Source organism: Pleurodeles waltl, chromosome 4_1 (assembly GCF_031143425.1).
Source record: "Pleurodeles waltl isolate 20211129_DDA chromosome 4_1, aPleWal1.hap1.20221129, whole genome shotgun sequence".
NCBI lineage: Eukaryota > Metazoa > Chordata > Amphibia > Caudata > Salamandridae > Pleurodeles > Pleurodeles waltl.
In genome coordinates, this window is record NC_090442.1 from 667,331,562 (window position 1) to 667,357,808 (window position 26,247).

At 45.6% G+C, this 26,247-nt stretch overlaps 1 protein-coding gene across 1 annotated transcript; it reads left to right on the forward strand.

The window, feature by feature from the left end:
- Window positions 1-2,329: 2,329 nt before the first annotated feature.
- On the forward strand, window positions 2,330-26,247 carry DYRK2 (dual specificity tyrosine phosphorylation regulated kinase 2). Its single transcript, XM_069229174.1, has 3 exons — window positions 2,330-3,017; window positions 4,100-4,263; window positions 21,160-26,247. Exon 3 carries the CDS (start codon window positions 21,181-21,183, stop codon window positions 22,759-22,761), a length of 1,581 nt encoding a protein of 526 aa, XP_069085275.1. The 5' UTR covers window positions 2,330-3,017; window positions 4,100-4,263; window positions 21,160-21,180; the 3' UTR covers window positions 22,762-26,247.

Sequence of the window (26,247 nt, forward strand, 5' to 3'; positions counted from 1 at the left end):
TACTTGGACAGGGTGCAAACCGCAAACCGACCGCCAACTAGAAACCTCATTTCTAACACTTACCAACCAAGAAGCTCAAAGAACAAACTCAATTGATCTCCTAAAATAAATACAACACATAAGCTAAACATTTCCAAATAACAATCAGATAATATTACACAAATAATAAAATATAACATTCCCACCCATAACAAATAAAATAAGTATGACTGACTGTTCTGTAGCTGCAGAGCTTCAACTGTATCCACGTAGTCAAAAATAATAATCCACCAAAAACTGGAAAAATATTTTCCAAAAAGCCCCTAAAAATGCTAAATAAAACAAATCCAGTAGACATCCCTCAAAGTAATCCGAAGTATCGAGGAACCATACAAAACATAAAACATTTTATTTTAAAAACCTAAAAAAGGAAATCAAATTTAAAAATCAGTGCGCATTCCGAGGGTGCTGGCAGGGGAGCCCTTTTCTGCCTTTCTGCAAATATAGCAGCATAGAATTCCACCCTAGGAATACAGAGAAGGAAAGAATCCTGAGAACGAGGTGGCAAGTGGGAACATAAAACGTACATTTATTTTTCAAATTGAAACCCGCACAGTAACTGAATTGGAGCGGGGGAATGTGCTTCAATCCGAGAATTAAAGACTTAGGGCCTGATTACGAGTTTGGCAGTTGCACCGTCGCACTGAGCCGGCGGTCTTCTACCCGCCATATCACAATGTTTCTGTTGTGCCTGGGGTCTCACGGAGGCAGGCTTCTCACAGAGGTGGACCATTGTGCTAGGACCTCACTTTTTGTAGGGATTCTTCCGCAGTGCAAATACATATGTGTGTATGTACAGGAAGGAAGTCTGAAAATACACACCACATATGTATCTCATCTATGGAAAACATACCTTGTCCAAAAGCACCAGTCCACAGCTATTGTAACAATGATGAAATGTACGAGTGGCTTACCTTAGTAGTTGACCCCGACGGTGTGGTTTTCTTCATGGACAAGTGTCTGAAACAAAGGAAGGAACTTGAGGGGTTTCTTGATGGGAAGACGAGTGGAAACTGGATATAAGGTGAGTACGCACCTTATTTCTCTTTTTTCCCTCTGGTCGAGTATGGAGATCTTCCCGCCACAGTCGGCTTGGCGGTGAGCCACATCGTAATACTGCCGGCAAGAACAGGGTCTGGACTCCAGCCGTCAGCCACTGTAGCCTGTGACTGCCGTCGATGCAGGCATTGAGAGGCTGGTGGCGGTGGCAGGACTGCAGCGATCTTTCGTCTATGTAACTGCATGCATCATAATACCGCGGTCGGACCGACAATGCTGTGGCTGTTAGTCCGCTGCCACCTCCATAGCGGTACCAAGACTGCCAAACTTGTAATCAGGCCCTTCATTCTTAGAAGCCCAATGGGAATCATAAGACGTTGGAGGGTGGGGCAGTCAATGCTGTGAGTCTAACAATAAGTAGGGGTCTGCTATGCATTCCCAAAGGGGATGGCTGTTTCTCCCTCTTATGTCTTTCTCATTCTTTATATTGTGTTTCCATTGTGTGCAGGCATGTGCCCAGACATGACTGATTTTTCATTTCTCTATGGTGTCTGGGGTTATTTTTTTATTTTTATTTTTTTGGTGGACAGGGGAACTGTGGCTCCAATGTGTGTTGTGATAGAGGAGTACTTGAGAAAGGTTTCTTGCTTGGCAGTGTGCGAAAAGGGGTGAATGTTTGTGTGCTTGTGTCATCTACGAGGGATGTTATGTGTGAATCTGTAGTGTGTGAATGCGTGTGCTTCTCTTGAACGGTGAATGTAGAAGAAGACCTGAGCTCTTGCTTTTTTTGTTTTGTTCTAGACAGTGGTTGTTTATTGAGGCTAAAATTAGCTCCAGTTTCGCCCATAGGTACCCCTGAGGGGGCACCTCCCACATCCCCGTCAGCTATTGTCTCGACTCCCCAGTGAACCTTGATGGTTTTCAATTCTTAGTGTCTGCACTGCCAGCGGAAGGGGGGGGGTATATGAGTTCCCCAGACTGGGAGGTGTCATTCTGCTGTAAAAGGCCGGGTATGCGGCTGTCACCTAAAGTCCCACCTCCTGGATGCAGGACCCTCCGGGCAGGGAGGCGGCCCCTCACCGAACTACCCACCCCCTCCATGCTAGCCTGAGGGCAGGCAGGGGGCGGGCTCTCGCAACTCCCCCCTCAGCCCCGCTCCAGGCCTGATGTGAGAACCACGGGCGAAGGGAGGCGGGTTCTCACTGTACACTTGCACCCGGTGGGCGTACCTCACTCACCCCTGCCAGACTTGCAGGCCCTCCTACAGCACAGCAATCGCGCCTCAGTTCCCAGGCTCTGGGCTCTCAGCAGAGCAGGGGAGGGGCGGGTTTCTATCCGCCTGCACAGACGGGCGTGTCTCCGAGGCTGTCTCGCTACACCTACCTCCCACCGAGCTGTCTTTATTTACAGTCATTTTTTCGGCGCCCCATCTGAGCTGCCATTGACCTATTGGGATTGTCCTGAGGGGTGGTGGCTGCGGAGGGGAGGGTGGAACAGGGCTGTCTCCCCAGCCTGTGATAGCAGCTGTGGGCGCGGCCACCACAGGAGGAGGAGGCCGGGAGGGGGTAGCAGCAGCCGCTACCCAAAGTGCGGTCACTCCCTCCCACCCCTCCCCTGCAGCAGCCATGTTCACCAGGAAACTACAGGCTGCTCCTGTCTAAGCCAGCTGGAGGACGGGGGTCGTGGGGAGAGGGGTCCCCGGGCACGGCAGCCACGATGCCCGATCTCCTTCCGTGCTCCCCCACGAGATCCAGGAGCCTGCACGCCCTGTCCCCTTCTCTGCACAAGCACAGCAGAGCTGGCACGGGCTGTGTGTAAGGACGGCTGTGCAGCAGGAAATCGCCTTCATTTTTTCACTCCCCACCGTCGCCCACACAGGACATGAAACTGGGATTTCGGAGCTTTGGGGGAGTCGCTGTCACTGCTTTTCTATTTTTCTCATTTTTTCTGCACATGGCATGCAGTTTACTCAGTGGAAGGTAAGTTTCCTGTTTTTACCTAAGGGAGGGGGCATTCCAGTGCTGTGAAATGAGACTGATGTTATTGAGCTTATACAAACATCCGAATAAACGAGAGCAATAAGATCGGAGTTTTCCAAAAGTGGGTCTTACCAAACCAGGCATTCCCTCCTCGAATGCCGTTCTCGTGTGTCATCAAGGGCCCTGGTCAGATAGCTCACCAGGTTAGGTCCTTCCGGCAGACATCTGTCTATAATCTGCCGACCACTATTTCCGACTCCTATTTCCGACTTAGTCCTTTTATTCGGCTGCGTTGATGAAACTAGTGCTGTTGAGTTGCGTGATGTCATCACCTATTAACCAAGTAGCAGACGAACATTCAGCATACACGCTGCAAATAAAATACCGAGGGATTGCAAAACAATGGAGCGCGAGCTGCTTCACCTACAGCCCTAAGCATATGGTTCCTGTTCGGGTAAGGTAGGTTAGTGGGTTAAATGCAAGTTGCAGACATCTGTGTGTTACCTGCTGGTAAAAGGTTGCAATCCCGGCATTGGTGACAGTCGGCCGGAACACCCTTGAAGAGCACACTTGACATGCAGAGAGGTGTTACTGACTAAGCCTCGCCAGACATCTACGTTTGTGGCTCGCTTTCTTCATATAATGTAGTAATTTTGCCATTCCCAATTGTGACATGCAATCGAGATGATGGGAATGTGCCTGGGTGGACAGAAAGTGGGCCTGTGGTATTACAGGTGAGTCCTCCCTCTTCTTCCAGGAGGGCGAGGCATTGGGTGCCATTTTCTGCACCAGTGTAATGGTTTGATAATTCCAGATCAGGAGTTTAACTGCAAATGGCAATCGCCACTTATATGCCATTAGCAGGTTTTGCTGTGTTGTTAAGCTGTGATTAGAGATATTGGTGCCATTCTTGTTTGCCTTCCTGTGCAGTGTGTGTTGCCACAGTGATGGGCAGGATAAGTCCACCGCGTTCCCATTTCACTTGTGTGCCGATGATGGGTTATGCTATTGTCTAAGTGCGACGGACGGGAATGATCCTTGTATCCCCCACTAATACGCCTCTCGTGTCTTCTTTGCACCAGGAAGGGCAGGTGACGGCGCTGCAGGACAGCGGGAGGTTTTTCCAGACATCGTTGCTGTGGTGCCCAGGTCTGCGACAGCAGGCCACGGGTGCCCACTGTCACCCATCACACTGCCTCCGCTCAATACCACCACCGCGACCGTTGCCACCACTGCCACCCGCAAGGTAAGTCTTCATAACCTCACTGATTGCACATGGGTCTGTGTGGGGCTTGGGGTACCGAGCGCAAGTCAGATGTAGAAGCCGAAGGTGTTCATCGTTGACAATGCATGGAATGCATGGATCGGTCTTCCCTGGGCCTTGACCTAAACGTTATGGGGGACAGAAGGAGTCCATATATCATGGGAAACCTGAGGTTCAGAGCTCTGGGGCTACCAGCATGTGAAGGGCACATTCGTGCTTGGCCAGACTGTTCTGTACCCAAGTGGTTGTATTCAAGGGAGGCACTCCCATCTGCTGACCCTGGTTTCCATACCCTGGTATTAAAGTCACGCAAAGCCAACCTCCTGCCGGTATGGTGTTTAGTAGAGAAGCCTACACAGGCCTAAGGCAATGAGGGGACTGATATTGAGGGCACATGAAGACCCCACCGTTTAGCAACCTAGGGACAAGAACGGGTGTGTAATATCCATCAATCTGTTAGTGGTGGGTGGAGACATGCGAAGAAATGCAAGTATTAGAGCAGCAGTAGCATGCACCTGAGCCTAGCCCAGCGTGCAAAGACCATGGCGTTTTCTACAGCAATTTAAATTCATTGATATGGACATTTTCCTGACTTCCATTTTTTGCCAGATGGATTTCAAAATAGAAATAGATGATTTCCTTTTCTGATCCACAGCTCTCGAACGCTCCACAAGATATTGTCCACCACTCCCAGATGCAGCCAGTTGCATCCCCAAAAGTCCCAAAGAATGCTGCTTCTGAGAATCACCCCCTCACCCCACCGCCCCTCCCTCCCACCGCCCCTCCGTGCCACCTGCCTCTCAGTATTAATAGAAGGAAGTCAGTGTGCAAGGTTCAAGACAGGCTACCAGCCGGGCAGTCGCTTTCGGTTCTGTCTGTGGGGCAGAGGGCGTGGAGGCGGTACCTGCCAGCAGGTACTGATCCGCTTGACGATTGCTTGCATAAAAGGCTGTTCCACCTAAGTGTTAAAGGCGTAGTCTGTCCTCCCTACCTTGCTTTATTTCGGCGTTGGTACAACCCTGCAAACGGCGCAGCAATTTCCCATTGTTTGCATAAAATGCGCAGCACCGCTCAGATGTCAACGCGGCTGTCATTGACTGCTTCGGCCCCTGACTTTCATGGGAGTGAGTCGGTTATGGTTGCCTGGCTCGGCCCCTGAAGGTGGATTTGTTTTTTGCCAGCTTGTGGTTTTCATGCTGTGTGCGGTGCATTGTCCCTGCAGCAGAGTGTCACTTGTGACTAGCGCAGGGCCTAGGATTGCAAAGGGGTCTTTGTTGCACGACGGATGCAAGGGGCTGTTTTCACGCTGCAGGGTAGCATCGACCAGCCGCCGCGCCGGGGAGCTGCACGCGGGAGCAATATGGGGGTGATCTCAGACAGACACGTGACAGCCTTGGGAGTGTGCCGGCAGAGGTCGGAGAAGGTGCTTATCTGTACGAGAAAGAAACAGTGGTTACCCTGTAGGCTGGGGGCGGTTTTCCCATGTCGGTTACAAGTGTTGGCGCTATTTATGGACTCGACTGCCCCCTCCTCTTGCTCAGGAGCGGTGGGATGGACAGCTCCATATGTCGGCATGGTATGTCAGCGGCAAAATACCTGAGCGACCTGTTTTCAGCTACTGAGAATTGTCATTCTCGTCCCTTCTGGACACTCTCCTGTAGATGGCCACAAAATCACAACATATTGGTCTAGGGACACGCCTTGCCGCTGGAGGTATTTTCAGCCGCCCGTTCATGTGTGCCCTGGCTGTAGATGTGCAGCTATGAACAGCATCATTGTTGCCATGGAGGGCAGCCGTCCTTGGGCTGCACTAGGATGTCAGTGCAGTTGTATAATTCAATTCCCGTATTCAAGGGAAGTAAATTGGAAACACAATGCTTAACATTGGTCTAAACAGGTAATGTATAGTAGAATTTAGTTTTCGTTGGTAAAAAGATAGCTTTTTGTGGGTATTTTACTGCCCCTGAAAAGTTGCAACCCAGACCAGCCACCCGATTACTTTAGATCACAGTGAGGAAACAAAACTCCAAAGAGGAGAGGTGTTGAGGAAATAGATTAGATTTATTGAAGTAAGAGTTTGCCTGTGTACCCTCGCCGACCTGCCTGACCATGACTTTTCATACAACTCTTCATTCCCACTTCCTGTGGACCGACTGCTCACAGGGCCCTCCGCCCCAGTCCATTTCCTTCACTGCTAGCTTCATCCCTCTCAGGGAATCTTGCACTCCACTCCCCACCCCCAACGACCAGAATAATTTCAAACGAGAAGTTTCCAAAACAAGTACAAATTCGAGCTGGCCTCACTACTGTCATGACCGGATGCGAACCTCCTATGCATCTCCCATCAACATCAACATACGTGTTGTGACGGGCTTGCTCAAAATATATTATTTGATTGGTCGACTCGAAGCCCTGATGCGCCTGAGCTAGGGATTCAGATATGGAATTCTTAATGTCTGTGTCATAGTATTTCTCTGTTGCCTGTTATTGCTTCTGCTCTGCATAATTACGTTTTTAAATTCCGGTTGCCAGAGACCTTGCAAAGCCACCCATTAAGAGTACGTGTGCAATTGTAAACTTTGTAGCCTTATGTTAGCTCTCCTACATAGTTTGGCCCTGGCGTAACATACCCGGCGGCTTCTGCATACACTTGTCAAATGGCCACATTTCCGTGTCATTCGTATCCCCGTCAGCCGGGCCTGGTGGCCTTGTACGTTTGCCCTTTCCCTTTCCTTAAAATTATCTTGTAAGCATGGCCACTGGAATTACGTGTTGCCCAGTAAATCATTTTTTATGAACACAGACCTCTGTACTCTCCGAAGCCAGGTTGACTGATAAGCACCCATAATGCTGCCTCAGCACAAAAGAACCCTTCATGTACACGACTTGTGATAAAAGGCGTGTCGCATTTATTTATTCCGTGCTTCCAAGTTGTGCTGTTTAGAGTGTGCCTTGTGGTCACATTATAAGGACCCTGAAAGCATCGTGTCCCTTGAACAACCCTCCCCCCCCCAGGAGTACAGCCCGTTTCCGGTTTAGAATATACATATTTCACCAAGGTCTTGAGATGTCCACGATTCTTCTCAAATCTGAGGGCCTCTTGCAGTATTTGCTACTTTGACTGCAGTGTCTGTGATACAAAGGTGTATTTTCATCAGTCAGTAAAGAAAACATTTTCATGACAAAGGGTGAATCAAACGTTCTTTCCACCTTCTTTGAAGTTTGCGGGAAACAAAGCACCTCGCGCACTCCCTTGAATTTGAATGTTTGCACCATCGCGGCTAAGTGTTACCCTTCTAAATACCCAGCTAGAGCAATCCACAACAGACCAGTGAGCTCATGCAAAGTGTCTAGGGCAGCCACACAATCGTGTTTCTCCAGTGTTTGCAAGTGCCAAAATGCAAGGCACAACTGTCAAAAAACAAAAAAAAATCTGATGGAAAGCAGCCAAAAGAGAATTGCATAGTATTGGCATCTATGTGCAGAGACTCCTTTGAGGCTAGAAAGAATGTTGCTCACCGCCTAGAAAAAGGGGGTGGGGGGCACAGTAGCGCTAACAGGAGGGGTTCTGTAGCAGATTCTCAGGATAATCTGTGACAGTGAAAATAAATTCCATTGAAATTCACTGTCTGTAATCTTATTTTATGTGAAAATCTTGAAAAAAACATGCATGGATACATACCTTATTCGGACAATCGTGACCAAGATGTTCCTTGAACCTCATGAAAAGTGCAATCCCACTTTCGATGTTTCTTGAATCCTGGTGAGTTTTTATTGTAACCACAGACACACGTCTGGCTACAATGAAAACAAACTTAGATCATCAAATTAAGGTTGAACGTAAAAAGTCCCAGTCACGGAATTCGCTTTAAAGCACGCTATCAGCTCCACGTTGGAGTTAAAATAAAAATTCTTGGTCCTCAGCACATTCCATATGTCTTTCTGAGGCATGGACCGAGAACATTTGCAGGCAAAGTTTTTGCTTGCATGCTTAGCAAAAAAATATATAATCAAGACATCCCTGAATAACATGTCAACAGAAATTCTAATGCCAAACACACGAGAGCAGGCATTTAAGATTTTTGTGTCCCACGCCCTAGGACACTCTCAATCCATCCTTGAAAGCTCTAAACTCAGTAAGGTAACTATTTTTGCGAGTCGTATGCTGCTGAGGAATTAGGCCAGACTCAATGATTGACTAGCACCAGACACAACTTCAGCACACACATCCCTACTAGACTTTTACCTACCTGTGACCAGCATTGTACGCTCTGCTACTGCTGTCCTTTCGTCCTCCAACTCCACTTATTAACTTTAGGATCATAACTTAATCTCACAGTCACCTCTCCAGTCACAGACATCTGTGGTTTGCTTCCGCTACACCACAATCAATCTCTTCCACTATCACTTACACCACAATCGGTCCCTGTACGCAGTCTACCCTAGACAAGGAATTCTTAAAAGCAATGAATCTCCTGATATTCAAGTCTTACTCTTGATATGCAAGTTTATAAAAAATGAGAGATTAGCTGATCTGATGCAATAAGCAAGGAACCAAGTAATTGTGGAAATTGTTGTTAAACTTTTGAAAATAGTTTTTCACAGCTCTACAGAAGAAGTACCTCGCTTCAAAGGGTCTTTTGTGCTTCATTTGTAGGTTTTATTGTGCTTCTGGGACTGGGTCCTTTCTTCTGTGCCTAGGGGTAACTAACTAGATTGGGGTTACAGGAAAAATCCAAGGGGCTGATAGGTCTGCACAATGCATTAAAATATGCGGGAGTCAGTGCCTGCTGGTAATTTTACGAGGGAGGTGGGTGGGGGGTTACACATGCACACATACACCTCATTCCCACCTGTTCATTCAGACATACACACCCATTCACAACACTCACTAACAAATATATGTACATTCATACATACACGCACACATGCAACAAACATTTAAAAACAAAAAACTTACTTCAAGAGGAGCAGCTCTGACAGGGAATCCTCGGAGGTCCCAGAGGAGGTGGGACGGCTGTCTTCCCTCATTGGCTGGAGGGAATTCAGCAGTCCCAGTATCGTCACTGATTGGGATATGGTCAGTGTCAGTGAGACTGCTGACCCCACCCGACTCTGTGACGAGGTGTCACTGATTGACACTCACCCAGGGCACTTCAGGGTTTAAAACTGAAGCGCTCAGGTCCGGAGTAATCAGTGGCATTCTCTCGTGTCATGAGTGGGAGGGCCTCAAGGCACCTTTGCCAGGCTAAAGAGGTCACACCCCCAGGAGCTGTAACTTCTTCAGCCTAGCAGAGTTCAAACTCAGGCAGCCAGGAGTCTGCACATTTATTGCATGTCCAGCTCTGGGCTGCCTGAACCAGAAGATGGACTGTCAGGCTGACTTTTTGTTCTTTGCAGACACTCTTCACGCCATGAAAAATGCGAGGGGCATGGCCCCTCAACCCCTACGGATGGGCCGCTGCTGGTGGGAGTGGAAATGGAACCTAGGCCTGTAAGTGAGGTACACAGCCTTCACTGTGGGCATGCTGGTGTGTGGTACAGCCATCACCAGCCCAGAAAACCTCTTTCACGGCTGCCCACTAATGCCTGAATCTCAAAACACTCTGACTTTTTGTGATCTCTGGGACAAAATAGGTTTTGGCTGACATTTGTTGAAGAGGCAGCATTCTACCCCAGAGCTACCCGTCTGCATGTGCAACTTCGTGGTGCGCTAGGGGTATCCTACTCTAAACAACACTGGTCAGTGCTTCATGACACCTGTCCAAAAGAAGTATGTAATGTAGTGATAAACGGTGGCATGTGGGATGGAAATTCCCAGAGAGGTTCCCAAGACAGGTGCACCATCATTCTCCAATCTCCACTTGCCTGTCCAGGTAGACACACATGGCTATGCAGTGACCAGTTAATTGATTGGATAGTTATGGCTAGATTGGAATATTTGTTATATTCCATTTTGATATCTGTCTAAAATTGCATTTTTTTCCTAGCAGTGCACCCCTTTTCCACATATCGCTCAGAAATGAATCAAACGCCAGGCATTCTTTAATATTCCCAATTTATCAAGGAATAGTGCAATGGTTCATGCAGTCCTGTGGCCGGAGGAAAGACTCCTACAATCTTGGCCTTGTAGTTTGTTGCCCCTGTTAGTAAGCAGCACTCCAAAGATGGAGAGCCCAGACCAAACTCCTCTTCAGGAAGGTGCAAAAAAGTGTAATTTCTTCCTTCTGTACTAAATGAAGAAGTGGTCTCTCGCTTTACAGTACCCTCCCCATTCCCACATCTGATTGCCATCTCTGTTACTTAGCGTAGTTCTCCAGTTGTTTGATTAATACCCATGACCCTTCTCCAACTTGTGAAAGACGTATGTAATTTACCATTGTGGAAACTGAAGAAGTCTCATTTCTTAGCTCTGGTCTTGCATGGGTTGTTATGCCAGTGGCAGAGTATGTTCTCGTTGTCATTTGGCAGTGCCACTTCATTGTCTGTGGTGCAGGGGTACCTGGTTGCCACTCTGCACTTTCGATGTCATAGCACTAAAATCGCACAAAGAGTTCATGTTTTTTAGCATTTGTTTTCGATTATCCACCATACAAGTGCCCTGTGGTTATTACTGTTCCACGACCAAACTTTGTGATGGGCCTTCACCTCTGTGTCAACTCTGCTTGGTTCTGGTAAAAGAACTAACATTGCCAAGTGAGGGGGAGCAAGGCAACATTTTAATCAGGGTGAGGGGGGTGTGGGTAGGGGCATCTTATGCAAGAAGTTGAATGTGTCTTGCATGCAGGGACAACTTCTGCCTGGTCAGATTCCCAAGTGTGGTTCATTTAGTCCTTTTCAGCTTGGTGTTTTTGTATTTGGCAGTCATGTGTTTGCCAGCTAGGTGACAAAGCTTGAGGCTTTTCGGTGAAGGAAGATAAGGACGATTAGAGAAAGCAGTTTGGGATATAGAAGCTTTGGGGATGTACGTACAAAAACGTAACCGAAAGTTAAAAGGCAATCACATATATAGATACAGCACATAAGCAGCAGGTCGGTAAAGCATTAACTGTAGATTGGCTAGTGTTCTCGAGCTCCCTACTTAATTATAGGACATTGAAGAGCTTGTGCAGTGCGGATCAATGTTAAAAAAACAACTAAAAAAACAATCATAGTTGGGAAAGGCAGCCTGCCAACTCCAGCGAGTTGCAAGCTTTCTCCAGGAACTTCTTCCTCACTGTGTTGAAACTCGTGCGTCCGCTGTGACAGCTGCGACCGCATGATGATGGTCGATAGACATATGAGGGGCACTGAATGGGCCACACGTTCATGCTCGGGAGAGGGGACCCGATGACATGGCCGTTTCACCCCCTGTCGGCCCTGTCTACCTGCTAAAGGAGGTCAGGGTGCCGGGGAGCAATGTGAGGACGTTGAGCCTCCCGGGCCTCTCCTGCTGGGCGCCAGAGGCCTAGCACTGGGGCTGCACCCTGCGAGGGCTCTGCGCACAACCTAGTTTGTTGGGCTGGGGAGGGGTCAGTGCGGCTTTTCCAATAATTAGTGTTTACATTTGAAATCCAGTTTAGTTGTAAAAAAAATGTATTGATGTAAGTTTAGGCCACTGCTATGACAGCACTGATGTGTTTTTTAATGGCGAGAGCTCTCTTAATGAAATGTCTGAATTTGAAAACATGGCGAGAACGAATGTTGCATTGTTAACTCTTGTGTAACATTTTACCTCACCTGGAGTTCCTCTCAGAGCCCTGAAAAGAAAAGGCGACACGAGGAAGAGGAACAAAAGTAGGAGACAGGAATCAATATGTAGATCAATATAGAGAGAAAGGAGCTTTGTGGTTGAAGTTTTCTTTCCCAAAACATTATTTCGACAGACAGGGACAGACACGTGACGGCTCGGTGAGTGGAGGAAATAGATTTACCACCAGGGGAATGAACGGGGTGCGCGGGAAATGAGACAGTGTGTGGATCTGGAACAAGCCAAGGCAAAGATGTGGAAACGGTCTCTTACCCTCTTCCAAGTTCTTCATTCAGGTTTATCACACAGCGTTACCCAAACAGGAATATGCATCTGTGGCCCTGCAGTTGTGGCGGGGAAGAGTTGGGTGCGTCTCAAACAGGACAAGGTGCGCATCCCTTCATGGCCTGATCCGAACAATTACCTGGCCAGGGTTCCCTGCCAAGGACTTAGCACTCTTGCATGGCTGGCTGGTGACATGGGAACTGTGCCCCCTAATCTCAGCGATGGCTGGGGCTTGCGTTGAGGACGGCTAAGAGCAATGCCGTGTGCAGAACCCTGAAAGTTTTCACCAGGATTTAATGGGACAAAAACACTTTAAGTTTTAACTGAGAAAGTTTATTTGCACTGATCTCTGCTGGGTACGGAGGTTAACGGGTTGCAAAGCCAAGGTGAGTGAATGTGAATGAGTGAAAGGGGATCCACTAAGGATTGCCGTGTTTCTGTGGGTGACAGATGGAAAAGGGTCAGATGCCAAGTTTGCAGGACAATACAGTGCCTTCTGTGTAACAAATTGAGGGACAATTTATAGAAAGCAGAACAAATCAGTTATGCTCGTGTGATAATGTAAACATCAAAAAGTGCCCGATTTGCTGGAATTAAATGGTTTGGAACTGCATTAAAAGTGCTGCAGTGCTCATGATGTGCTAATGCAGGGGTGTAAACTGTGGCTCTCATAACATGGCTGAGCCAGTTGACAGGTGTGGTACCGAAATATTCTTCCGTCCGTGTGCCTCTGGACCCTGTACTGGTCAATGATTTTGGACCAGAACTGAAAGTGGGGGACAAGCTTGACCTCCCAAAATACAAATACACAGCAACAGAAGGCGACACAGCAGTAGAAGGTGGCTGCCTGCTGCCGGGGACCGCAACATCTCCAGCTATGGGCCGTCATTTAGTGTTTCATTCTCGTTGTGTGTGATTGCTAGAGATAAGCACACTTCCATGCATCAGCCATGGATATGAAGGGGCCCTGCCTTGCCTCTCGTGGTGGAAGGCCAAGGACCAGTTTTAAAGCTGACTGGTATAGGAGAAAGTGCTAAAACCAGATGAGAAAAAACTGGTGGTATTTTCTTCATCATACCATCCCCATGGTGATGGGAATCCTCAGGGTGAAGTAGAGTCTCTCCTCCAGGTAAGTACTTCTTCAGAAATGTGAGGAGTCTCCATTACCACCAACCTCCAGCTCAGGTCCATACACCTCTAAGCTGCAAGATAGATATTGTACTGTGGGCCTAAATTAGAAGTTGGCGGATGGAATACCCTTAGGGTATAATGGGATCTTAATATGGAGGACGGGATATCTGTCACGCTTGTGACTGAGCATTCCCCTCTGCCTACTTCTAAGTCAGGCTGTGTGAGGAGCACTGTCAATCCTTCCCTCAGTGCTACTGACTAGGAAACCTCTGACACCCTCTCCACATCCTTAGATTTACCACACTCTCTATCTACCCTCTTCTTCCACCACCTCTCCACTTTTGTATACCACCCTAATCCTTTTACAGTCAACCTCTTCATGTACTAGCTCTTGCTCACTCCCTCCACTGTCATTGTGCAGTTTTTTCCCTCATGTGTATCACTTCTGTCCTTTCTAGCCTTCCTATCCCTCCCTCCACCTGTCTACCTCTGTCTCACTGCTTCTCCTTTCCTTCCTCCTGCAGTCTTTCTTCTCTTCTTCCTGTTGTCACTCGCTCTGTTTTCTCTTTTTGTCTTTCTCTTTCTTCCTATTGCTGGTGTTTTTTGGCTGTCTTTTTTTTTCTTTCATTCCGTCCCAGGAAGGGCTAAAATATTTATTGTCCCTGATGGTTAACCCTTAAGAGACCAGGTGTGCAAACATATGATTGCTACATGTGTGTACCAGAACAGCTGTGCCCAACAGATACCTAAGTGTTTATAGATTTGGATAAAAGTATCTATCACCTTTGACAAATCATGTCTGCAGAAACGGAATACCGGTGAGGCATATGTGGACAGGGTCGTAAAGGGAAGTACAGAAGGTTATCTGGAGAAAGGCAAGGTTTCGGAGAGAGGGCGGTGACATCCGGACCAAGACCATATCCTCTTCCGCAGGTGAGGTCAAAGCACGGTCAGACTGAACTGGAGGAGGAGGCAGCCAGGCTGAACCCACACTCAACGTCGACACGAAAATGAAGGCATTAATTCAAGAAACAGACTGGTGTGCACTCCATTATCAGCTCGAGAAAGAAAGCTTGTAGCATCGGAGGAAACTTCCCTTCGGGCACAAGGCCCAAGGACCTGTATGTCGTTCTAGAACCAGAGTCACTGATTAACTGCATGAAGGGAAAAGTCAAAGAAAGTGCTGACCCAGTGGCAGAGTCTTGTGTGGTATCACAGCTGGATCAGGTGATGCCACATTCAGTCTTGAACTTGGACTGAAAAGTGATCTTAGACTGACTGTCCACATTCATGAGGTTTGTTTGGGAGTCTTGCTTCAGTTGAAGTGACGGGTCACTTGTCCTATGAGTTGCGACTCCCCTCGTCATTTGTGATATCGCCAGTCCGCTTTCAAGTTTCTTTGGGAGCAGCCTGTTTCCCTTGCTGGGCGGGCGCTGCATTCAGGTCCCGCGTGTATGGCATTCATTTATTCAATAAAGAAAATCTGGTACTAGTGGCTGTGTGAGGAAAGAACACAGATCCGCGGTAGACAGTTACCCCGCCAGCTGCTGGCCAGGTACTTGAGCTTAAGTTCTCATAGAGTAGAGAACATCCTAAGTAAATTTCATTAAAAACGCTGTTGTCTGGCGCTTGGCAAAGCTGGGCAGATGTGCCTTTTAGAGGGTGTAACGTTATATGTATAAGCCATTTCTGTGGAATGTCTTTTCTAAATACTGCAGCTGCCAACTGTGATAAATAAAGGGCAAAAAGCTGTCCCACATGGCACCTTGGACTTAGAGGCGCAGTCATCAGTGAGGCTCGTTCTTTGCACTGATCCGTGCTGGGCCTACAGGATCTAAAATTGCTAGCAGTGGCTCGGCAAGTGTTTGACATGTGGGAAGGGCAGGGAGAGGTTTCAATCGGTATCATAGACCAACAGTTCCTTTAGGGCAGAAGCAAGAGGAGCATTTCAAGGCCAAATAAGCTTCTTTCTCCTGTCCAGAGGGGACCTGGAGACAAATGTTGTAAGAATGACATATTGCAGTTGTAGCTGGCTACTTTGCCGAAGTCCGTGATCGTTGACAAAAGGGTACATAGTTAAAGTACATACTCTTGCAGAATTATTTGTGGTGTAGCCTGTATCCAAGTGTTCTTAATTTATACCACCCTGAGTTTGAGATACAGCGATTAGGAAAGACAAGACCAAGTCCTATCCAGTGCGGTTGTGGTCTCTCGACCCTGGCTCAAGCTGGGAAACATATCTTTGGGCATGCAGTTGTCCCGCAACTTTTTAGATCTTATGCCACATTTGTCAGATGCCATTGTGAGTCCGAAGTTAGGCACTGGCTGCTGAATGGACAGAACGAAAGCAAATTGTGTTCAAGGGACACTTTGCTTTGTCTAACGCTCAGGGACTCACCTACACTTCAACGTGACTAAAGAATATTTTTCTAGACGTAAAGTCCAACTTTTTGCTCCTCTGAAATGGAACTTGCCGTTCCCCTGTGTAGGAGCAAAAACGCACCCATTCTTAAAGATATAACACAGAGTAATTGATGGATTACACCTGTATTATTTGATTGATAAATCCACAGTTTAGCTGAATGGGGTATCCCATTCAGAATTGAAAACCAGTTGACTAAGATGATCCACGGACCTGTCTATTCATTGGCCTATATTTGCCAAGAATTGCCTTCTGATCCATGCTTTTTTATATAAAATGTGCTAATGCATTCAGCACTTCTCCATGTTGGATTTTTTTGAGAGTTTCCAAGAAGTCCGTGTACACTTTGTTGAGCACTTCCAAGCAGGTGTAGCCTGGGGACTGTTCCAGTATAGGCATGACGTCTCACAGGGTGTGGAGCAGTCAACATTGTCTCAAAGACAAAGTCCTGAAAGAACATCAGAATGGCTTCTACCTTCCTGTAATTCAACGAGAAATAAAAGACGGATCTCTTCAAAGAGCACCGCCTGCCCACAATAGGAACCTGCTTAAAACCGGCCTCCGGTGAATGATCGTCTTGTCGGCCTCACTCCCCGTGTTCAGTCCATCGCACTCCGGATAGGTTTGCACTGTGCACGTAACTCAACCTAAGCATAATGGCGTGAGTAATGGAGGCTGACGGGTGTAATACCAAGCATTTCTCATGTTATGGGGGGAGTACAACAAGAGTAAGAAAAAGCCGCCCAGTGTGCCTTCCCGAAGGGAGAGCCTCGTTCGCTGTGGACATCATCGAGGCATGGCTGTAAGATGCGAGTGCGCTTTTATTTGTGTAGTAAGGAACACCCAGCAATTAAGGCTTCTATATCTGACACAGAACCGCACAACAGTTCTGTATTCAGAGCCATGTGAAATGTGGCATTGTTTGCCAATTGCTGCCACGAAACGTGCTAGAAAGGGAAGCCCGGAGATGCTCAGCCTGTACGGCCGAGGCACGTGAATGCTGCACACGTCCTGGCTGTGAAGTGTGCCAATTGTAGGTTGTAATCCCGGAGGCCTCGCCGGTGCACGGAACAAATGGTGTTAACATGCAAAGGCACGGGCCGCGGCCCTGCACAATAGAGCAGTAATCCTACACTCTTAATTAGCCCGTGCTTCTGACACCCAGTGTCTGTTTACAAGGAGACAACTGTTGCCGAGTGCAATGAAGCAAACAAAAACACGAGCAGAAACACGAGCAGAGAACCTCTGCTGTTTTCAGTGGTTTCATGTAGGAAGTCAGACAAGGCCTGAAAAAATACACACAAAATATGCCAAATATCGGCCATCTACCTACAAAACGTGCTACCAGTTTTAACTTCCCTAATCATTTATGGTGGAAATATTTTGCTAGTCAGTGTTTGTGAGTCTGCGTTTTTGCAGTCTGCTTTTCAGTCTCTTATTTTTACAAGCTACAGTAATTCCAATAGATCTCAATTAGTAGACGTGTTTCAAGTGAGAATGGCGCTGTTATAAGAAAGAAGGGCTGGTGGCCCACGCCCTGCATCCTGCATCACGAAGAGTGACCTACGTGTGTATCAGGGTATCGCCATAAAGGTGTGTGGAAGCACACCTCATCTTGTTGCCATGGAGACACCTAGCAGGTGACCGGGTTCGTCCACGGAATCCTATTGTCCCCAGCGCCCCCCCCCCCCCCCCCCCCCCTGCTCCTGGTTCTTTGATGATCAAACCCTGAAAGGTCCGCATCAGCACCTGCACTTCAGGCTATCACTCAAGGGACTACTCGGCTAAACTCTGAAGCACATTGCCATCGGCACGAGTGGCTACTTGAATAGATAAGCATGAGTGAATAAGGAATCAGTATTACTGTATGCGCTAAATAAAGTCGCCATACAGAATTATGTTTTTTTGATATTTTGGCAAATCTGTTTTTTATTGGCCGAGGTGCTCCCCCTGCCTAATAATGCATCTTTACTTGGGTAGCAAAAGGTCTTAGACTATGTGAAGCATACACTGAGTCATGAGGGCCAACCCTTTCCCCCTGAGCAAGAGATGTATTTATAACTCACCAATTGATATTTAGGTAGCCTTTTTACCTTTACAACAATAGACACATATAAATGACATAGACGTGCTCAAATGAATGTTTTAATTTTTTGGTGTCCTCTACAGACAGCTTTAACTGTGTGTTGTAAAAGACCTATTGTTTGTCTCTAATACACGAATAAATAAACATATAAATATATACATATGAATATATATATATTTATGTCTGTGTGTATTATATATATGTATTTATATGGCGGTCATCAGTAGGTAGTTATTTTTAGGGCCTAGTCTTCTTAGGTGAAGCGTTTTTTGTTTTGCTAATTACTTTGGCATCTTTGAGGAGTGTTCACGAAATGTACTACTTTGCTGCTGACTTCAGCTGCTGTCTTGAAAGTTTTGGGTTGATTCGTCAAGTGGGGGCTGAGGAAAAGGGGGGATCCCAAAATGCGTTTTCCCAAGCAGTTTCCCATTGGGATTTTAAACCCAACCACAGCCCAAACTGCTGAACGGAATTACACCAAATTTGGCAGAACATTAGATCATGGTCTGGAGAGTGCTTTTTATGTTTTGCATGCACAGCTCTTGCACTGTGCTTGCAATGTCTTATGTTACTAAAAAAAAATCCTTAGGGGGACTTAGAACCCGCCCATACTTCACCCTTACTTACCTGAACTTCCAGTTTGTTCATTCACCCGTCGCTCCCACGTTGCTTGTATTTACTTGCTTTTTATTGGCTAGCGGGTCACTTCCTGCTCTTCTGCTCTGCTTTCTGTTCTGCTTTTGCCGTTGCATGGAGCGTGCCCGAAGTACACCTTCCAGTTTATTTGATTGGTCACTTTTTAGTGTTTGTACGTGAAAAGATGGACTGACCGCAAGTCAATTCTCTCCAAACTCAGTGACTTATTTGCCACTTTCCCCACACAGGAATTAAATCGCTGCTCCCCCTCTGCTGGCTTTTTACATTTTTTCCAACTTGTGCCCCAAAACCCTCACCCTCTCTTCCATTGCTCCCCGACCTATCCCCGTCACATTCTTTTTATATATATATATATATTATTTTTTTTGCGGGACTGGGAACTGCAGTTTGCTTCTGCGCTGTTCTTTTCATAACGTGTGCTTTTGTGTCCATTTATTAATTTCTTTTTGTTTAGTGCTGGAAGATTGATGTCTGCCATCTTGGAACGGCTGTATCATTCCATATGTGCATGCATGTGCAGTGACACTTCCACATATAAACATTGTCAAACTGTTCCACTGTAGCATGGTGACGCATCATTACGCGTTTTTTCTGACTTTTTTATGCTATTCAACATTGGCTAAAATGCACTATATAAAGCATTTGCTTTTCTTTTTGCCAGTGTGGAATAGCATCGGTAAAAAAAGCATTACAAAGCCAAAATGTCTGTTTTACTTTTAAAGGGCGAGACTGAGCCCATTGCTTGTTGAAACATGAGATATCTGTTGCATTCCAGACACGTTGCCTGGAAGTACCCCAGTTGCAAAGGGAAAGTATATAATCTTGCAGGATTTCTTTTGTCAAAGAGTGGGTAGCATAGTAACAAAATAGAACCACTCTAAAAAAGTGGCAAAGCCAATGGGAAGCGTGCGGGAGACAAGAGATGGGAAGCAAGGTGAGGGTGCAAAGACAGAGTGAGAGAATGTTAGGGGTGCAAAAGTGCGAAGTTGTGAAGTAGAGGGAGGCGGGGTGAACGATGACTTGAGGGGAGACTGAGTGGGGAGACGGTGCGGGGATGAAAAGAAGCAGCTGGAAGGTGGGAATAATGTTGGGGGAGACCAATGATAGATGGCGGGGCCGAGATAGTGCAGTCAGGGACGAGAATGAGGAAAGTCTCCACTGAAGAGAAGAGGTCGCGGTAAAAGGGAGCAACAGCATGGCCCACAAGAGGAAAGAAGAGCCGAGCACTCCATTGAGTGCTAAACCCAAAAGAAATAGTGTGAAAACATGCGAAAGGAAAAACAGTTCAGCTTGATCCGCTTCCCTGAGCCAAGGTCCGGATGGCGGCATTGCTTTGAGAACATGACGGAATTTTTGGCTTTGAGAAGATGACGGGATTTCTTCTGTACACTCCTTTCTGGCTAGCGATACTTGCACATCCAATCAGTAAACAGCAGAATCCGCCCATTATTGCCTAACTTTGGGACCACTTACTGCTGCTCCTATGAAGTATGCGTGCTCCTTGTGTTGCTGTTTATTTACAGTCTTAGTTCATACAACTTCTTTTGCCCGAACGAGTATCAAACGCCCCATTTAATCGTGACTGCAAGACGTGGCTCCAGTCTGCTGCCTTTGTTGATCCTGTGTTTGAGGTACTTGAGGCCAGGTTTGCGAGCAGAATATGCAGTTTGAACCTAGAGTCCATTGTTTTGTTTGGCGTTTAACCGTCTATTGCTTTTATTAGCAGGAAAACAATTCGGTTCTGTTGGAACTGAACACTACAGTATATATAGGTGCAAACCACTTTCTCTCCCATACTCCTGCCCATATTCCTTTCTGATCAGATTAAGCGTGGTCAGAGACAGACTAGCCCAGGTCTTCAAGTAATACACACACACGAGCACATATGAACTGAAATGCACATTTCATACTCCATGTTGACCCTGCAGTGTTGTGGGCCATAGCGAGTTGCTGTTTTTTCTGATTATCAAAAAACTATTACAGTACAGTTAGTTCCATGTGGTACGGACACATTAATGACTTGTTGGCAGGACTTGGCAGTGCGTCATGGCTCGGTATGAATACTGGTTCCTAGTGCTACCTACACCTTCTGCCTATGTTCGAGCGTTATCCTTCAGGAGCTTTACTCTGTGTGCTCCATCATAACCAGTATACCACCTGTTTTGCTGACCGTTCGGAGGTAACCAGACATAGTTGTTTCAATAGAGAGATCAGAGCACTTGCCTTGCATCAGTAATAGCCATTGAGGGGACAAGAGTTCCACTCACAGATGTTTGGCTCGAAACAATGCTGTAGATGTTCTTACATATCGTATTAGTGGGGTTAGACCCAAGTCCATGCAAAATCGACTCTTCCACCTAGGTCTGCTGACTGTCGCTTCTGTGGTATCAGGGGTTTTGGTTGCCTAGATTTTCTTGTGTGTAGAACAGTTTGTGCCCGCAAGCACTTCTTGCCATTCCTTAGAATGTCTTTGTAAAACTTTTGCAGTGGTGCTAGAGTACTATTTAACTAGATACTTTCCACAGTATGTCTTGCATGACTAAATCTTCAACTGTTTTTTTATTCTAGGCTGGCATTGGTAGGCACAAAATGAACGAGCACCTGCATGTTGGTGGACATGGACATATTCAGTTTCAACAGCTGTTTGAAGATAACAGCAACAAGAAGACCGTCTTAACAACACAACCCAATGGGCATGCAGCTGCGGGCAAACACGGATTGCCTGTGGTCCAGGATCGGCATCTGGACAGTTCACATAGACGCCACGGGAGTTCTTGCACATTGAAGTCTACAGATGGAACTGGGAAGGTGAGGGTTCCTTGTATGTCTGCCGATCAAGCAATGAAGCAATACATGCACAAACTAAGCAACTTCGAGCATCATGAGATTTTCAGTTACCCTGAAGTGTACTTTGTGGGTCCAAATGCAAAGAAACGCCACGGTACGATTGGTGGTTCAAACAATTGTGGGTATGACGATGACCAGGGATCGTATGTGCAAGTGCCCCATGACCACGTGGCGTACAGGTATGAGGTCCTGAAAGTAATTGGAAAAGGAAGCTTTGGGCAAGTTGTTAAGGCATATGATCACAAAATGAACACAAACGTGGCACTAAAGATGGTGCGCAATGAGAAACGATTTCACCGGCAAGCAGCTGAAGAGATTAAAATTCTGGAACATCTGAAGAAGCAGGATAAGGATAACAGCATGAATGCCATCCACATGCTGGAGCACTTCACATTCCGCAACCACATCTGCATGACCTTCGAGTTGCTAAGCATGAACCTATACGAGCTGATCAAGAAAAACAAATTTCAGGGTTTCAGCCTGCCGCTAGTTCGCAAGTTTGCTCATTCGATTCTGCAGTGTTTGGATTCTTTGCACAAAAGTCGAATCATTCACTGTGACCTTAAACCTGAAAACATTTTATTGAAGCAACAGGGTAGAAGTGGGATCAAAGTGATTGACTTTGGTTCTAGTTGCTATGATCACCAGCGAATCTATACATATATTCAGTCAAGATTTTACCGAGCCCCAGAAGTGATCCTCGGGTCTCGATATGGATTGCCTATTGATATGTGGAGCTTTGGCTGCATTTTAGTTGAACTTTTAACAGGCCACCCACTCTTTCCTGGAGAAGATGAAGCAGATCAATTGGCATGCATGATCGAACTGCTTGGTGTGCCATCTCAAAAGCTGCTAGATTCTTCAAAACGAGCCAAAAATTTTGTGAGCTCCAAGGGTTATCCTCGATACTGCACTGTTACAACCTTGCCTGATGGCTCTGTCGTTCTCAATGGAGGTCGATCTCGTCGCGGAAAGATGCGCGGACCCCCTGGATCCCGAGACTGGACAACTGCACTAAAGGGTTGTGATGACCCGCTTTTTCTTGACTTCTTGAAGCAGTGCTTGGAGTTTGACCCTTTGCTACGGATGTCACCAAGTCAGGCACTTCGACACCCGTGGCTCAAGAGACGGCTACCAAAGCCCCCAACTGTGGAAAAAACTGTGGCAAAGCGAATCACAGAAGGCACTGGTGCTATTACATCAATTTCCAAGTTACCTCAGTCTTCGGTAGCTGCTGCAAAACTCAGAACTAATTTGGCACAGATGACGGACACAAATGGCAATATTCCGCAGAGGACGGTGTTGCCAAAACTAGTAAGCTGATTGTAAAAGCAGTTTTCTGGTAGTGCATACGTTACTACCTACTGAGCCTTTTTCAAAAACGACAGAGCTCAGATTTGTACTTTTTATTTGCTCATTTTCTGTTCTTTTAGACGTTTTAATTGGAAAAAAAAATATGGATTTTTTTTATAACAGACTGAGACAATGCTTTAAGTTTTTATACTTTTTAAAACTTTTGTCCCATACTAAGAGCCTTACTTTATTTTGTGCGGTAGAGGAATTTACCTCAGTTGGCTGGCCACTGGGATCTGCTGCATGTCTGTTATGCATTACAGACAAATGTGTCAAATGTGTCCACTGCTTTTTTGTGGAGTTGACATATTTTTTTATTTTTAAACTTTTTGCAGTGGGATACTAAAGGAATTTAGTACCAATATTCCCTTGCCAAGCATCTTCTCATATATGTCATTATTACAGTTTCAAAAGTTTCACTGCTGCCTCTTTTCAAAACGTTGATTTGGGAATGAATGGCAAGATTGAGCCACAGCCTGGATTGAAAAACACAAAAAAGACATAGCAACAATTTATTACATTGCTAAATATAAATTTATGAGACAAATTCTCATGCTGTTTCCAAATTACATGTATTGTTAAATAACACACAAAATAATAAGTAGAAGCTGATATTTCCCTCCTCTCATCCTTATTAACTCAAACAGTCAAATAATTCTTATTTTTTTGCAAATAAAAGAAAAGTGAAATTAGGTTTTCCATAAATTGATATACAGAAGTGATGTTAAGTTGATGGTCCAGGTGCTAGATTGAGGAACATTGTTGAGAAAGATTCTTAGAGTTAGATATTAATGGAAGAGAACACTGATGAAAATAACTGAAGCAAATCCTAATTTCTGTACTTGGCATATTCTTCAGACTTTTTAAAGTATAGGCCACTGCTGATTTCTGGCAAAGTTTAGTCAAACTGTGACTTTAGAATGCAGTGCTAATGACACCCTGAATCGCTCACTTTAATACTCATGTACCCAACCCAACCACAATCATTATGTGTCCGTTCACCAGCAACATCAGAGGTATACCTGCTAGCCTCAACCTCTTTATCGTTAGCTCCAAGTCACTGAATTACTCCACAAGTCTTGCTGAGAGTGTCTTCCCTCTTCCCCACAGGCAATTATATTCATACATCACAACTTATGGGCTCAAGTATCTGAACGGCCAGTGTGGCCACCTGAGACATCTTGTAATGCTCCCTCCCTTTCTCCATGGTACTTTCATTTTCCTAAGTTGAGAAGATCTTTATATGCCTCTTTGTGAATGAACCTCCCTTTATTATTATGCGAGACAGAGGAAATCGAAGATATTCATTGCTTGTTATCCTTATTTGCTCAGATTTATTGGAATACTGAACTAGCAGGTACAGGTTCAATGCATCTAAATTTCCCACCAGCTGGCTGATATCATAGACCTATTTGCTGCCTGAAAGTTTAATTGAATATCTGCACAGTAATTTGCAGCTGTTTTTGTAAAAAAAAAAAATCACCCAGGTATCTTCTGTCAATCAGAAGGCATGTGTATTTTTATAGTTCTCTCCTTGGCAAGGAGTAGCCAAAAAAGGCTTTGTGTTCCACGTTCTCCTTATCTTCATGACAGTGCTGACCCAGTATTGATAGTTCACTGTCATGTGAGCCATGCCCCATCGCTCTTTCCTTAAGGTACGCAGACTTGCTGTAAGAGTTGACAGTAATTAAATGAACACCAATATGAAACTTTGAACTTTTATTTAGAAGAGCAATCTAGGCAGAGCAGTGTATTCTCCTTAACACATCAGCATAGGTTTGCATCCTGGTAATTGGATCCTTGTTATAGGCTTAAGTATGTTTTTGCAACAGTAGGTGTAGGCGTGATGCTTGCAGGCCACTATGACCTGACTGAAACCACTAAATCATTCTTTGGATGCCTATTTAGTGCAGAATGGGCAGTAGAGTTTGCACTTTCTGGACATCCATCAGTCCTCTCCCAGGCATCCACATGGCTCTTAAAGATCAGCTGGGTTGCACAGTTGTTTAGTTCCTACTTTGTTAACCAGCCAGCACCTTCACTACAAAAGTCTTTGATGTGCTATTTCCTCCTCATTTTCATAACAGTGTCAGTGGCTGCCCCATTGTTGCCCTTTCCCTGCCATCTGAGCCATGTAGCTACTCAAGTGCATTTCCATAGGGTTTCTTTTCTCCAGTTATACATTTTCATCTGCTGCCTTTCTGAGAATAAGTTCGAAACTGTTGGAAAGCGCGAGTAGCAGGTTCACCCTTGACACTGCGAAAACCTCCACCAACTGATTGCTATTACAGAATTACCCCCGCCGCTCCTTAATATCAACATTGACAGGAGAATTTGCAGTTGTTGGACATCAACTTTACCCCATACACCTTTGTGCCTTGTACAGGTCAAGAGGAATGTTCCTTGGGCTAGTTTTCCTTTCTCTGTGAATTCATTTGATTTTCTATAGTAGATGTAGATGTGATCTGTTTTCCGATAGAATAAACCTATGATTGTCCAGAGAGAATCCATTTAATTCAGATCTCCTGTTGAAGATTATATACCATCTGATCCAAAGCTGCCTTGTTTTAAAGGAATGTTCCTTGGGCTAGTTTTCCTTTCTCTGTGAATTCATTTGATTTTCTATAGTAGATGTAGATGTGATCTATTTTCCGATAGAATAAACCTATGATTGTCCAGAGAGAATCCATTTAATTCAGATCTCCTGTTGAAGATTATATACCATCTGATCCAAAGCTGCCTTGTTTTAAAGGAATGTTCCTTGGGCTAGTTTTCCTCTCTCTGTGAATTCATTTGATTTTCTATAGTAGATGTAGATGTGATCTATTTTCCGATAGAATAAACCTATGATTGTCCAGAGAGAATCCATTTAATTCAGATCTCCTGTTGAAGATTATATACCATCTGATCCAAAGCTGCTTTGTTTTAAAGGTTTTCACCATTCCAAACACTGTCCTCATTCTACAGCTCTGTAGGATACCTTCTTTGAAGTCCTAATCCAGTCATCACAACAAAGGTTTCTCTGCTTCGTGTTTATGACTCTGAGTTTAAGGTGTTCATTTATTCTCTGCTGTGTAGGAGTCGTATTCTTAAAATGGATTGCATTAGAGGTTGAACAGATGACAGTGGTTTCCTCTCTGCAAGCTCTTCGTGAAGACAGCTGCCTTCCTTTCACTTGAGTGGCTCCTCTTGAACTGCTACCTAAACAGTCACATCTCCGGTAGCTAATCTCTCATTTAGATCACAATCAGAGGACTGTATGATTAGTAGAAATTACCCGACAAAATTACCCATATGATAAGTCTTCCAGAAGATAAATAGAAAAGTAATTTGAAAGGAGGCAGGAGTTGTCATAATGTCAGTGTACTTCATTCAGAAAACAATGATGGGAATGACAATGCTTTGTTCTGTGTATACTACTGTGATAATTCTTAAACATAAGTAGGTTACCTTGAC